Raw genomic sequence first — 15593 nt, 5'->3', positions numbered from 1 at the left:
GCAGGTATCACTGGGATTCATCAAAATGAATGCAGTGCACAAGTTCACTCAGGTCTGGAGCCAGATGAACTATCCTGGGAAGCCATCTAGAGGTAAACACTGGAATTAAGGGAAAACTGCACCTCAAAACACTCTCGAACTTCTTCACATCTCTAGTTCCTAAAACACCACCTCAATGGACATTTGAATCTAAGCATCTGTGTGAGACAGAGGTGAGTTTGGACGCCAAATCCCTTTAAAAATGAACTCACTTTTCTTCTTTGGAATCAAACAGGTGTTTTAAAAGCAGGCATTCAAAGTGGCCGTGTGGGAAGAGAGTGTTCAGGGTTTTTTTGCTGGCAAAAGAAGGGCAGCCAAGTTTCTGGTGCCCCCCACATTCAACAGCTCTATCACACAGAGATTTTTTGATAAAAAATATGAAAAATACCTAAATCCTTGAATTTCACCTCTGTTAAAAGTTCCACAAAAGTTTTAAGGGGAGGAAAAAATGAAATGAAATTGAGAAGAGAAACTTGCACAATTTTTACCTTTAACTGGCAGGTTAGCTCATATGAAACAAGCCATATGACTGTCACTGCATAATCAGAGTGTCAGGAGAGGGTTTTGAGGAGAAGATGAAGCATCCTAAGTGGAAACTGTCTGCACATTCTGTCAGAACCAGTGAGTGTTCCTAACTCAGCTGCATCTGAACCAGCCAGAGAATTTCCATGGCCTGCTGGCAGCATTTAGCACCTTGGTGTGTTTTTACAGCAATACCTCCAGAAATGCAGCTCGGGGAGGCACCTGGCATTACAATTTTCCTCTCATTCCAACAGCTCTGGAGGGGAGAGAGAAATTACCCAGAGAAGCCAGTGTCTGGCTGAGACAGGAATGACTCAGTGTCTGGACTGGAAACAAATATAACAACTTTCTGCTCCGGAAATAAGGAGCAGCGTTGAAAATGAAAGGATATGAACTCTATTGAGGTATATTTGGGTTTTTTTGATTCCTGAGTTCAGTCTCTTCATGCTTAAAGCACCACAGACACATTTAAAACAGAAAACTCATCAATATTGCAGAGTTAACTTGTTTAGATTTAAAAGAAAATTCATTATTAATGTAAAACATTTGCAACTCCTTTGAAGCCAGAGGGAATGGAATAATCTTGAGAGCATTTATTTAATGTCTATTTCATATCTATTTCATGTTTATGTCATGTCTATTTCCAGCTTGAATAATAATTAAATATGTGTTTGAAGAGATTTTTTTATTCATTACAATTTTGACCTATGTACAAAGTTGCTACCAAATTTGGATTGGGAGTTAAAAAGTGGTTCTAGATATATAACATTTTCCTTACCTGTGCTTCAAATTTCATTGAAGTATTTTCCTTCCTTAGTTTTATCTTGAAGCAGTGAAAATTAGTAGATGCTACATTGTACAAACCTACAAAAACAAGAAGCAAAAGCAGATTTATAGTAAAACTGAAGTTTGTGCATCGTGCATGTAGTAAATAAAAACGATATGCAAGTTATTTTAAAATTTATGTAATTCAACCAAAAAGTCAAATAGCTTTAAAAACTATACATACTATAGAACTTCAGAGGTATTGTCTCTTTTAATTGCAGTTTTATTCTGAAAAGGGGAAAAAAAAGGAATATTCCAAAATTTCACCTGATTTTTGTACAGCAACCACTGCACTCTTTCTTGGCAAGAGGTCTTTTTCCAAACTGTCACCTTTACAAAACCAACATGAACTTTTATTCACAAAGTCCATCTCTGTTAGTGAGACTCTCTAAAACACACTTTCATATAGGGCTGATTGTCCAAGATGTTTTCAATAGTGCTGGTACAAACAGACACTCAGCACACACCTTGGTGAGGGTAACAAAGATCTGTCCCATCACAGCCATTCTCTCTAATTATCAGCCCCAAGTTGTCCCAAAGTGAATCCCATCCGTGTTTTCACTCAGAAGTCCTAAACCAGTGCCCTGAAATGTTCCATAAGTTATTTCTGTGCAATTGCATCATCTTCAGAATTCATTTTGCATTTCCAGCAGTTGTTTCCTACACAGATACTCACAACAAAGCATAAACTGAAAAAACAACCAACACAACAACCTTTTTAAAGCCATTTTCATGGCACTTTTAACTGTGTTTATTCCAGTTTACAAGAGCAAGAAGGTGGTCAGGCTCACAGTGGGATTCTTTGGGTGGTCCTGTGCAGGGCCAGGAGTTGAACTTTGATGATCCTTATGGATGTGTTCCAGCTTGAGATACTCTGTGATCCTATGTGATGTATTTCAGTGGTAACTCAAGCCAGTTTTGGCTTCCATTTGTTGGCTTAGATTTCTGGGTTTGTTCTAGTGTAGCTTTTGAACTGTACTTAGTGTAGATTTATTGAGATATTCTCAATAAGAGTCACAGAAACCAATTTTTTCTGACTTGTGGTGGCTTGAAGGAAAAACCAGCAGTGAAAAGCACATTTACCTCCAAAACAAGTAGATACACTCTCTATCACATCACAAAGCTCCATTTTTGCAGAATGATTTTCCCTGATCTGTGAAGAGGCTCAGGCAGTGTCTGAAAGTCACAGTTCATGTTACACCTGTATTTATGGGCACAACTGTGTTCATAGAGCCTTTGCAGCCTTGGAAGGCTGTTTGTACAAATGAGGTTGATAAATGGCAAGAACTTTAGAAAGGAAAATGAACTGGAAATTAAAACTATGCTTGAGGCACATCTGAAAGCCAATTGGGGTAAAAATTCTGTGTTTTCAACTTAAAAAGCCCCACTCAGATATATGCAGTACAAACCTGAGAGCACAGAGCAGCAGTTCCACACTGCAGTGTCAAGTAATTCCATTTTTTTTTTACATCAGTGCAGGGTTCTTAATCATAGATAATCTATCATGATCACAGAATAAACCTTAAACCTCCTTTAAAAAAGGAAAACCTTTTGCCAAGCTGATCTGGTTTTTGTTAGATGAAGTACTGCTGTCAGATTTGGATAAATCAAGAGCTAAATTTTTGTGCTTCTTGGTTTCATTCTTCCCTCGTGTTCACATTTTCCATTTGAAATGTGTCCCAGTGGTTCTGTGATTTCACACTGTCCTTCTATATGCTATTAAGAGTCTGATACTGTTGCCTTCTGAGTTCTGCCATGGACTGAGCTCAGAGAAACTGGGTTTCTGGTTAACATCCAGCCTGACAGCAAAGACTGAATCAGGCCTTTTGCAAAAAGCTGCATTTTGATGTCTTAGGGCTTTCCCAGGGTCTTACAACAAAGCAGTGTCATGAGTAAAGATATAAAAATGTCTCATGAGTAAGTCTAAATTCTAGGTAGCATCTCTTTCTAGATTCAAGTGTAAAAATAATTGTCTTTATAAGCAGAAGTTTACACAGTGCTCTAGGGGCTCTCTAGAATTCAAAGGGATGCAGTCTCACCTATGTGGGGCTTGTTCCACCTGCTGAGTTGTTTTCATACATGTTAGAATTTGTCATTTGTTGTAACTTTGCTTGGTTTTCCTCACCTATCTGTGATGAGAAGCCAGATCTCTCAACATCTTAGGCTGCTTCAAGAGAGAACAATGCAAAAATACCTCATGTAAACAGGAATTTCCTTTCCTTGTTTGGAAAGGAAAGATCATGTTTGTTAACCTGACTGACTCATCTTACCTTCTCTTTGGTGCCTTTACTGACTTTTAGGCCAGTGAATATTTACCCATTCCTTCTGACTAACTCCTCAGTCCTGACAAAACTTCTAAGACATAAAAAGAACTGGAGAAACAGAAGAATTATGTCTTTAAGGCTCTTAAAATTAGAGAAAAGTCCTGAAATCCTACTAAACCAACATGACGTCAATTTTGACACAAACCGAACAGCAAGCTAATGCCTGTAACAAGTTTGCACTGGAAACTTGTGAACTAGCTTAAAAAGGAAATCTCAGGATAAAATATTCCCTGAATTCCTTCTAACAATGTCTTTTTAAAAGAATTCCTTACATGCAGCTGTAACTTATTTTCAGAGGGAGAGGTTCACTAATACATACTGAGGTGAAACAATTCAGGGCCTTTGACTGTCTGAAATTTCTTCAAACTTGACAGTTTTACAAAGGATATCAAAAAGAAGAGGAATGTTAGGAAGAGAATGGTGCTGTCAAAGGCAAACAGTTTTGACTGGGAGGCTAGGATAGGTCAGGTGTATGAAGTGATGTGGGGAAATAAGATCACACTAAAATCAATAAAGCCCAACCTAGATATTATCTCACAGAATATAAAAGTAGCCTTAATTTTGCTTTAATTTATGTTGTTTTGTTTTTTAAAAATTACTCAAGTTAGTGTACCCCCACAGGTCTGGACGGAGTAGACTTGGGAGAGGCTCAGCAATGGAAGAAGTCATTTATTCCCCAGCTCAGTCAGTTCATTTGCATCAGAAGTGGAAAGATGACTGTCATGACAAGGTGCAGGTCTGCCAAGTTAAGCTGAATTCTGTGTGATTACTTAAATGGATTTAATGATTTTCTTATCCTTAGCACTATCTATCTATCTATCTATCTATCTATCTATCTATCTATCTATCTATCTATCTATCTGTCTGTCTGTCTGTCTGTCTGTCTATCTATCTATCTATCTATCTATCTTTCTTTCTTTCTTAATTTTAAACCACTTAATTCAATCATCTGTACTTGCTGAACTCCACTGAAGTTAAGGACTAGACCTTTTATCTTAAGAATCCTGTCTGGTCACTCATCATCCTGTATTTTATCTCTTATGACTCACTTGTTTACTCATTCCACACAGCTAAATATTTTTTTAACCCACTGACTAGTTCACATTGAAGTTTCTTGCTCTTTGCTGTAACACATATTTTGTATAAATGGGATTTTTCTAAATAGATATATTTTGCCAGTTTTTTTAAAGTGTGCAAGAAAACATAGAAAGGACTCACCTTTTTCAGTGAAGATGTCTCTGAGGGAATACACCACAGGTTGGTTAGCCAAATGCAGAATCCTGTGGCTCATAAAAAGGAGTACTTCTCTCTATGGCCATGATTACAAGCTTTTGTAAGGGTTTTTAAATGAAGTATTGGGGAGATTAGTGGGGATAAAGAAATATTTCAGTGTTCAGAGGATAAGCACAGGTTGTGTTGCTTATGTCACGCTGAGCTAATGCTTGTTTGCTTTTTAATGTTACCCAAACAAGTTTTGTCCAGACACATGGTAGACAGAAATACACAAGGTTACACTTGATGACTCATTCCTGCACTGCCATCACCTCCTTTGGTTGGATACCATATGCTCTGATCACACCTGAATTACAACCAGGGATAACAGAGTCATCTTGGAAAACACAGCAAAATATGGAGTTGTAAAGAGATCAAAACCTTTCCTTTAGAAAGAATCAGCACAGAGGCTTAGGGCCAAAATTCTCCAAGTCAAGGAGAAGTTTCCCTGTGCTAGCACAGCACCACTGGTGAGCCCAGAGCCCCTTGCTGCACACTCAGGCTGGCAAATAACTGAGAGATCCATGTGGATCTCCAAAAGCAAAATTCCTTGAGACTGAGTTCAGAATGCCTGTTCTGACTGTTCTGGCCAGCTGTCTGCCTCAGCAAGTGAGCAGGGGAAAAGAGCAGCACTAAGCAAAAAGCCTTGGGATCATCCTTCAGACCTATTCCAAGAGCAGAACCTCTGCAATTCCTGACCATGGAGACTGGAGCATGGCCACTCTTCCATAGGCTGTGAGACACTCACTGGTACACTTGAAAAACATCCCAGAGAGCTTTTCAGGCCCATAAAGAAGATAAAAAATAAACCCATTTATACAAAAGAAAGGTGCTTCCTGGAAGTGACTGTGCTTTGTATGAGCTTGAATCATGCCAAGTGCACTTGTCACAGCCGGATGTTTGCAGGCTTCCATTATCTGCCAGCCCTGCCTAAAGGAGCAGGGCAGGGGGAATTCTGTATGCAAATGACATGCAAATGACCTCTCTGTGGAATCAGTCTGGAGGATATAAATACTGACACAATCATTTCAACCAGTGTCTAATTATTCCCATCAAAGAACAATGGAATCCTATTATATTCTGGTTTTATTAGCAGGAATTTTAGTTGCTTTTGTATTGCTGGTTTTAATTGCAACTGATCATTTCTTCAAGGAGCAGATTCCTTCTGATGTAGACCAGCCAGCAAAGCTCCGCCTCTATCACTGTTTGTACACTCTGATGGAAATTCTGGTGAGTCTATCATGCTCTGGGATACTGGGATTTTCAGAAAAGAGCTGAGTATGAATCTAAATACTGCAACTACATGTCATGGGAAGCACACAGTAACACAGATTTAAAGGCCAAAGGTTGATTTGGTTTCTGTTACCATGTATAAAGCAGCCAGGGTGAGGTGAGGTCTTTCAATACTGATATATCCATTCTTATGCTGCAATTGTATATTTCCATAATGAAATGACTGGTCCTGTGGATGACAGGAGGGCTGTTCATAACTTACATGAATAATAAGAACCCAAATTGCTATGTCTAAGTGCACTCTGATATCTGTAAGGCAATTTCCTACATTCTGAGCTATTTGCAGTAATTTTCTCACCCTTGTTTCTGTTCTTATTCTTCAGTGACTGAATTACAGAATTATAGTTAAATACCATATAATCAGGTAGGTTGGAAGACACCTCCAGAAGTCATCTAATTGAACCTCCTGCCAAAGCAGGTTTAGGCCTGTTATCACTTATTATCTAAGTACCTGTAAGCCAGACTCACTGTGCTGTGGGCTTTGCCATCACAGAAAGAAACAGCTTTCACCCAAAAAGCTTTCAAAGTAGGCAACAGCAATATGTAGGAGCAGCCTAAGCCCTGTCATGTCTGGCACGTAACATGTCAAAAGAAAGCCTGCAGGAAAATCAGAGTGGTTTCTTTGATGTTTGTATGAAGCTCACCTCAATTCTCTAATCCCCAGTTATACAGAAAGAACACAGGAACTTGGCCCCACATCCTGAGAGGTGATTTTACAGAAAGAACACAGGAACTTGGCCCCACATCCTGAGAGGTGATTTTACAGAAAGAACACAGGAACTTGGCCCCACATCCTGAGAGGTGGTTTGGGCCATTACAATCTATTAAAGACTCGAGGGGGTTGCTTGAACTTACACAGCAGCATTCACCAAATCCAGTGGTTGTCCCTGATTCTCCTGTGGTACTTTTCTGTCTTGTCTGCCATGAAAGAAGAGGCTGCTGTCCTCTCATCCTGCTCTTTGTGTTGTGTTATATATAAACTTAATATAATACTATGACAGTAATACTATAATAGGACAATGTTATTAAATTCTCTAATTAGTGAGTGAACAGATTCTTTCAGGTGATACTTGTAACCCATTTATACAGCTTTTAAGTGTCTGTTATGGAATAAGTGCATATGCTCTCTTCATGGATAACACATTCCCTAAATTTCAGCATCCTTTTTCTGAATAGGTTTTAAGATGCATTTCACCATCTGCTATGCACTGAATCAATCCACTCACCTATTTTTCTTTCAAAAGCCTTTAGGCATCTGCTGGTACTTTGGGTGCATTCCCGGTTTATGTTTTTGCTCAGAGGAGCAGCCCACACAGTGAGGACTTCACAGATTTCTGTTTAAGTGCATAATGCTTTGTGTATGACAGGGGTGCAATTAACTTATCCTGCTCATCCTAATGAATGCTGTCCTTCCTGTGCCATAGAGCTGTGCCACTGCTGTGCCTGTGCTGTATGCTCCTGTAAAATCCTCTTTTTCCACAATACAAGACAGGCTTCTCCTCTCTTCTTCCACCCTACTTGTAATTTCTCAGAAAAGCAGCAGATAAGTGTGTACCCTCAACCAGAAGGTACATAAATGATGCTCCTGCTGCACCTGTCCACATCCCCTGCCATGAAGAGATCAATGACCTTGTAAAGTGGAAGAGATGAGAGGAAGCCTCCTGGCTTTTGTTTTAAACTCCTCAGACAGATCTATGTTCAGACTAACTGTGCATATTGCACTGGAATTTGAAGCTTTGATGATAATTACTGTGGGTTGAAAAGCACACTTCAGAGTGACTGACAGAACTTATCCTGCTCATCCTGATCAGTGCTGCTCTTCCTGTGCCATAGAGCTGTGCCACTGCTGTGCCTGTGCTGTATGCTCCTGTAAAATCCTCTTTTTCAACAACACAAGACAGGCTGTTCCTCTCTTCTTCCACCCTACTTGCAAAGAAAGCTGCAGCACCAGATAAGTGTGTACCCTCAACTAGAAGTTACATAAAAGATGCTCCTGCTGCATCTGTCCACATCCTCTGCCATGAAGAGATCAATGACCATGTAAAGTGGAAGAGATGAGAGGAAACCTCCTGGCCTTTTTTTTAAACTCACCTAACCTTAAATATTTTAACTGAGGCATCTGGAGTACAGTTTATCATGGAGATGAACAGACACTTTCAGAGCATTATTTAACACACCCAAAATTGGAACCATCCCCAAAAAATACCTCTTTCTATCCACTCATTAGGAAAGGAGCCTCAGGCCTCCCAGCTTCCACACCTGAGCAAATGCCTGTTCTTACTTGTGGTAAATCCAGATCCCAGGAACTAGAAGGTATTTATATGATACATTTAATGGAACAAGTATTACAACATTCTTCCCACAATAACAAAGATGTAAATTTTCATCTTCGTAACCAAAATCCCAAAGACAGTTATTTGTGGGAATCCTAAAACCTAGCAAATAACCAACCCAATTATGCTAAAGACAGTGTAGGAAAAAGTAGCTTGTGGCCTTTACAAAGTGGAAAGACTTGTATTCCCTTTAGTAAGGGAATACATTTTTCATGTTTTATCTATCATTTTTCCTGTTTTATCTATCTAGGCAAAGAATTTAAACCACTTGGGTATCATCAAGGAGCACACACTTATCAGGCTGATCACAGGGGGACTCCCAGCATGGCAGGATTCCCAGCTCTTCATTAAAGATCTGCATTTTGATGGGGTACCCATGAGGATTTACCTCCCAAGAGAACCATCTGCCAGCAAACGGAGAGGAGTTATCTTCATCCATGGAGGATGTGGCATTTTTGGAAGCATCAGTAAGGAACTGAAAGAGAAATTTGACTATTTAGCTTTTTAACTGCCTGTTTTTTAAAACTCCTGACCCTCAGAAGTGATTGAAGCTTAGTTTGAGAGACTGGAGATAGAAAGCACTTAGTGCTTATTTTTAATTTTTTAAACTCTCTAATCTGCACGTATGTAATATTAAATTATTTTTTAATGGGATACAGCACTCTTTATCATAGAACCATTGAGATCATAAAATGGTTTGGGTGGAACTGACCTTAAATACAATCTTCTTCCACCTCCTGCCATGGGCAGGGACATCTTTCTCTATCCCAGGTTGCTCCAAGCCCTGTCCAACCCAGCCTTGGACACTTTCAGGGGTGCGACAGCCACAGCTTCTCCAGGCAACCTGTGCCAGGGCCTCACCACCCTCATAATAAAAATGTGTTCCTTACATGGAAACAAATTTTGTCCTCTCTCACTTTAAAACCACTGCCCATTTTCTAATAGTAAAAATCATAATAATTCCTTATTTTCCACACAAGTCAATGATCTGTCTAAATGTATGAATTCTACAGCAAGTCCTGATGACCAAAAGTCTAGATTATTTTTATCCCAAAGAAAATCTGGGTACTCACTAAATAGGCAAGGGGCTGACAAGATATTGTAGTAATATGTCATAAAAATATAAGGGACAATATTGACTGAAGTTTTCTAAGATGTTAATTACATCAACAACATTTGTGCTTCAGGGAGTTATGAAAGAATTTGCCGGTACATAGCCAGAAAATCTGATTCAGTGGTTGTGTCTCTTGGGTAAGTGAAATTCAACCAGTGCTAATCCCTGAATTAGAGAACTCTGCTGCTTTCCCCCTGCCTCTCACACACTCCTGAACTTACGTTTCTTTGAATATAAGATAAGAAACTGAGCTCTAGTGCTATCTTCCCCACACTGCTGTTATGTGGGAGCAAGCACGTGGCATGGAATGGCAATGGAAATACCTGAGCAAGGATTAGAGTTACAGGTTTGGTCATTGTACATGACCATCACCACAGAAATCATTACCTTTGTTTGATAATAAGAAATTATAACCCAAATATCAGATTTTAGTATTTTAATATATATTTAATATATTAAAATATAGCAGATATTTTAATATTTAATATTTGTATTTAAAATCACCTGGGATTTTATAGAGTAAATAATGAGTCTAAAATTTAGTATTTTTAAAACCAGCATGGACCACTGTTTCCTACAAAGATGTTTTGATTATGGAAAATACATGATGGTATAAAGAAACCTTAATTTCCAACAAATTTTTCCATGAAAAACTTTACTATTAAGGGATTTTATTAAGTTGGGATGAATTGGTTTTGAGAAGGAAAGGAAGGAAAAGTTGTTCTGGTTTGCTTCAGCATGTAAAAACTTTAACCTAGATATAATTAATGCTGTACTTAATATTGGTTTGGGGGAGTTTTTATATGGGATGTGTTTCAGATGAGACACTTAGAATGTGTAACACCAGCTGCTTTTTCTACCCCTCAGGTATCATTTAGCCCCCGAGTACAGGTATCCAGCCCAGACTCTGGAATGCCTCAGTGCCACCGTGCACTTCCTGAAGACTGCAGACACCTACGGGGTGGACCCCGCTCGGATTATTGTTTGTGGGGACAGTGTAGGGGGCACATTTGCTACCAGTGTTTGCCAAGAGCTTGTGCACAGGACAGATATCCCCAAGATTCGTGCCCAGGTGCTGATCTATCCATTTCTCCAAGCCCTGAACTTCAATCTGCCATCTGATCAGAAAAATGCTGCCGTTCCCTTCCTGTTCCGGGAGCGCGCAGTCCATTTTATTCTCAAATACCTGAATAAGGATTGCTCCCTGAAGGAACCAATTCTGGCTGGTTCTCATGTTCCTGGGAGTATAAATTTGAAATATAGCAAATGGATAAGTCCAGATCTTATTCCAGATGAGTTTAAACTGGGCTATAAACCACCACTGCCCACTGTGTTTTTGCCTCAAGTCCATGAAGAGGTGCAAGAGCTGTTTGAACCCCGGGTGTCCCCTCTGCTGGCAGAGGATGCTGTTGTTTGTGGTCTCCCTGACACCTGTATTGTCACCTGTGAGTATGATGTGCTCAGGGATGATGGGCTGTTGTACAAGAAACGCTTAGAGGACAACAATGTACACGTGACCTGGCACCACGTGGAAAATGGCTTTCATGCTGCAGTGGGATTTTTTGGATATGGTATTTTCTCTTTCCCATCATCAAATACTATAATTAATCATGCTGTAGACTTTATCAAAGGCTATTAAATAATTTTCTGGCATACAGTGCACTGGTATTTAGGAAGAGTGTGATTCAATTAAATTATTCAGTTAAATTATTCAATTAAATTATTCAATTAAGTATTTACTACCTATTTGCCCATTAGAATCAAGGCAAGAACTGATGACATTAGCATGGTCTGCTGAATTCTGATTTTTACTTGCTATTACTTAAGAACATGATGTTTAGAGGTTTTTTTGTAAGCTTGCTTTGATGCTCTCTTCTTGCATTGTAAGAATTTGTGTTCTCTTCATATGTCAAAGAATAAAAACTCACAACAAAAAACACTCTAAATGTGTAAGTTAAAAACCCATACAGTGTGTGAATAATTAGCTATGTGCACATGCATGCACACCCAAAATCAGTGTGGCAATACCTCTGGAGAGTGGAGATGTCTTCCCTACTTTAGGAATGAGTAGTAACCACCATCAGAGTGTCTGTACAGACAAACAATAGATTTGCATTTATGTTTAAAATCTGAAGGAAGGAATTGGGTGTACTTACAAACCTGATTTTAAAGGGAAAAGGGGACAGGCAGGTTGGTACAGTCCATATGGTGCATGAGATGGGTACCAGGAGGTACCTGAGACTGCAGCAGAGATGAAGTGAGGGAGAACTGCTCAAAAATAACTGAATGTGCTCTAAATTATATTCTATAAAGTTCCTTTCAGAGCAGCTGATTGTATTCAGCTTACCTGGCTTTTGGGGAGAAAGGATGTAATCAGCATGGAACCTGCCAAATAATTTCTGTGGATATCCAAAGGCAAAGAAAAACCTGAGGTCAATTGTTATCTTGCTGTAATTGTTGCATTGCTTATTAGGAGAGATCCACGCTTGCTAAACACAGATGCCAAAAATAATTGCCAATGCATAGCAAAATAGCTGGGCATACAATGCCTAGGAATTGTAAAATGTTGAATTGTTGTGCAACCACCTTGCCTTTATAAATCCATGCACACATGACTGTGGAAAGAGGTTAGTACATGTCTACTCCCTGCCAGGCAAACTGTGAGTAGGAAGAAGACTGTGGGCTTAATGTTCCATGTTGTCACCATGTTAAAGAATGCTGGTGACAGGTGAGCTGATTCACATCTCTGCAGCAACAAGTCACTACTCGAAGGTTCTCATTCTCCAGTCCCTCTCAGCAAAATGAATTTATATTTCTTCATGCTCTGTTGACACAACAGAGAGTTTATTTCTTTCATTTTTCCCGTTCCAGGCAATTTGCTCTTCAAGCAAAGAAATGCTTCCAAGGGTAAATAATGTGATAGTTCCAAATGTTCCACTCTTTCGGGATTTCAGGATCTGCTTTGGTTGTGAAGACAAAGGTTGGGTCACCAGCTCACACATTAGTAGCTGAAGCTGGCCTAACAGATTGTATCTGCTGTAAAAGTGTTGCAAGAAGTTTAATGATATTGGCGAAGTTAGAGAAGGTTGGCAAGTGCCAGAACTAAGGAGGTCTGTACAGTTCCACCTTGTATTTTGTAAGTTATGAGATGGTCACAGATGATCTCATGCTATTTTACACACAGTTCAGGGCAGCATTACACTCCTTGCCAGTTCAGCTACTCAGTACTTTTCTCTCCTTTATCAGTCTCTGGAATTACGCCTCATTTATAGGTCAGTGTCCAAACTTGACACTGATCTACTCCTGAGATTCTTCCATGGTCCTTTATCCATTGGTCTTCAATTTACTACAAATAATAACAAATATAGCTTTGTAATATGTCAGCAGCATTATTAGTTCTCTTGATCATGCACTTCTCTTTAATGATGGGCTATAACCATTGAGTGCAGATGGGTACAGCAGATGCTGAAATAATGTATTCTTTCTTTCATCATGACTCCCAGATTTTCTAAACCTTAAGAAATCACATGATCTAACTGTCTCCATGGAACTTCCTGTACTTTATTTTAATTAGTTTAATTAATTACAGATCAGCTATGTGTCTTGTATTGCTAAGATAGAATGTTTGAAGACATAGTCCCCTGTCTTGGTTTGGAAAGACAGGTGTCTGCTAAGGAAGGCAGGAGCATCCCCTGAAATGGAAAATGTAAACCCCCTCTGAATTGCTATGAATTTTAAATTAAGAGGCTCTCAGGCAAAAATATGGGAGCAGGAATAACAGGTCTCTAATACGGAAGAAAATAAAAGGATAAAATGAACAATGCAGTAAACTAAACCAACACTGATAGAGTCAGAACCCAGCCTGACACCCTGTGGGTCAGGCTGTTGGCAGCAGTGCCATTGGAATTGTGGCTCAGCCCTCCTGCAGTGTCAGGGCTGGCTCTGCTGGAGCAGGGATCCTGCAGAAAGGTGCAGTCTCTGCCTCTGAAGATCCAGGGGCAGAGGCAGCTGCTGTTCCTCTGGGAAATCCAGTGGAGAAGCTGTGCTGGTGTTCCAGAATGTCCAGATTATATCCAGGTAGGAATGCTTGGCTCCTCCCTCTGGGCTCACATCTCCCAGTGGGATGCTGCAGTTCTTATCAGCCATGCAGGGACATTCAATGGCTGTTATCAGCAGATGTCTGCCTGGAGGGAGGAGTGATTGTGGAAGAGATAAGGAAAACTGCCCACTGAACAGAAGACAACTGCCATACAGATGGCAAATTGAATACAATTTGCTTGTCAATCCAGGAGTTTTGGACACCAAAGTCATTCCTCAAAGAATTATGCAGCCAGAGACTGAGGACTGGCAAGCCCAGCTCCCTTTCAGGCTTCCAGCACCAGAGGGTTCTCATGCTCTGCAGAACCCAAAAGGAGCTTCTTGGGTCACAGAGCACTTTCTCTGGAATGTTTCCCAGTATCCCAGTGCAGACTTCCATTTACAGTGAGTTCCGTTGCCAGCTAATTAAGCACCATGATCCAGAGGCAGGGAATATTTTACATCTGCTACACCTGGCTCAGTATTTGTCCTTGCATGTGCAGCCATATCACAGAAAAAGAACAGGGAATGATGAGATTTCAGGCCTGGACATTAGGCTTTTCACTGGAAATTAATAAGAAAGGGAGTCCCTGGTAGGAGAAAATAGAGCTTGGCCTGGTCTATCCTCTGCTTTATCTCACAGGAGCAGAGACAATGTCAAAAAATTATCAGAAGCTAGAGAGAGCATTTATTTGAAAGATTATGTAGGGAATGGTTTCCTCAAGCTTGTGAATTGCTGAGACTAAGGTTACACAGCATTAAGTACTACTCTGTACCAGGAATGCCCAAAGGGAAAAAGCACATTATTATTTCAAAAACCAGCTAGTTTGTTTCTTTGACAGCTTCCAGCACATCAGGTCTTTGTGTGGAGCCCCTGTGGGTGCTGTGAAGTCCAGACCTTGTTAAGGTGCCCTAATGATTCCAAGATCTACCAGCTGTGGGTGAATTGGCACCAAAAAAATTTAGAACACAGAAGAACCATGGGTGGCAAGAACTGCAGTACAAAGGATCTGTCACAGGTGTCAAGCGCATTCTTAGATCCCCAGAAGGGCCAAATCTGGTGGTATACTCAGACCACACCTCACCCACTGGGACAGCAGAGTTTAGCATAGGCCAATTAATGCCTAGCACTATCAAACGTTGAAGAAGGGAGCTGCAGTTGTGTTTTGCGCAACAACATTTCCCAATGCTCTTGCCTGAGTTGCAAGAAAGCTGAACGCTTTGTGCATTGCCATTTCCCAAGAGTGTCCCACTTGCCAGGCAATGTGCCTTTTACCTAAATCCCTTATCAACATGGACATCAAATGCCATTATCCAGAAGGATAAAAAAAAGGGATGTGATTTTTACACTTACCATATGAATAACCTTCTGGCAAGGGAGGGAAAGGCACAGGGACATTGGGAAATGAAAATCCACAAAGATTTGTTGGATAAAATGAAGAAACAGTTTGGAAGAAACACAGAGAGCAGAACATGGAATCAGCTGCTTCTCAGAAAGTGTAACACCAGACTCAAAAATGAACTCCAACCTGCTTATTCTAAACAGTTTCTGAAGTCAGGGATCAAGTCTGAGCCATTTCCTTTGCAGGTCATGGACTATGTATGATAAAGCCCTGGGGTTCTCTGTCTTTAGTTTCATTTTAGTCTACAATTCAAGGTCAGCTCATCCCTTATATTATTTTATTAGTATTTAAGAAAAAAAAATTACAGACTTATTTTACCCACACTGTGATTTTTCAGAATGAGAATGTGCTGCCTTCACAGGCTAAGCAGGCTGCTAAAAACACTGTTCCC

General features: G+C 40.0%; 1 protein-coding gene across 2 annotated transcripts; it reads left to right on the top strand.

Annotated features, from left to right (window-relative positions):
- Nucleotides 1-132: 132 nt before the first annotated feature.
- LOC132083066 (arylacetamide deacetylase-like 4) lies at nt 133-11549 on the top strand. Of its 2 annotated transcripts, XM_059487592.1 has the most exons (6): nt 133-212; nt 4332-4446; nt 6135-6212; nt 8859-9075; nt 9796-9859; nt 10590-11549. In XM_059487592.1, exons 2-6 carry the CDS (start codon nt 4366-4368, stop codon nt 11359-11361), a joined length of 1212 nt encoding a protein of 403 aa, XP_059343575.1. In that variant the 5' UTR covers nt 133-212; nt 4332-4365; the 3' UTR covers nt 11362-11549. The 2 variants fall into 2 exon arrangements, with proteins under 2 accessions (XP_059343575.1, XP_059343574.1); XM_059487591.1 differs by lacking the exons at nt 133-212; nt 4332-4446 and having other exon boundaries at nt 6045-6212.
- The last annotated feature ends 4044 nt before the right edge of the window (nt 11550-15593 follow it).

Source organism: Ammospiza nelsoni, chromosome 22 (genome assembly GCF_027579445.1).
Source record: "Ammospiza nelsoni isolate bAmmNel1 chromosome 22, bAmmNel1.pri, whole genome shotgun sequence".
NCBI lineage: Eukaryota > Metazoa > Chordata > Aves > Passeriformes > Passerellidae > Ammospiza > Ammospiza nelsoni.
Note: the sequence above shows the minus strand (reverse complement) of the source record. Positions and strands in the feature narration are given on the sequence as shown.

Excerpts from the sequence above, each read along its gene's own strand:
- LOC132083066 (XM_059487591.1), top strand. The coding sequence starts at position 6,045 with ATGGAATCCTATTATATTCTGGTTTTATTAGCAGGAATTTTAGTTGCT. Across the intron at positions 6,213-8,858 it reads ACACTCTGATGGAAATTCTG|GCAAAGAATTTAAACCACTT; the intron begins GTGAGTCTATCA and ends TTATCTATCTAG. Across the intron at positions 9,860-10,589 it reads TCAGTGGTTGTGTCTCTTGG|GTATCATTTAGCCCCCGAGT; the intron begins GTAAGTGAAATT and ends TCTACCCCTCAG.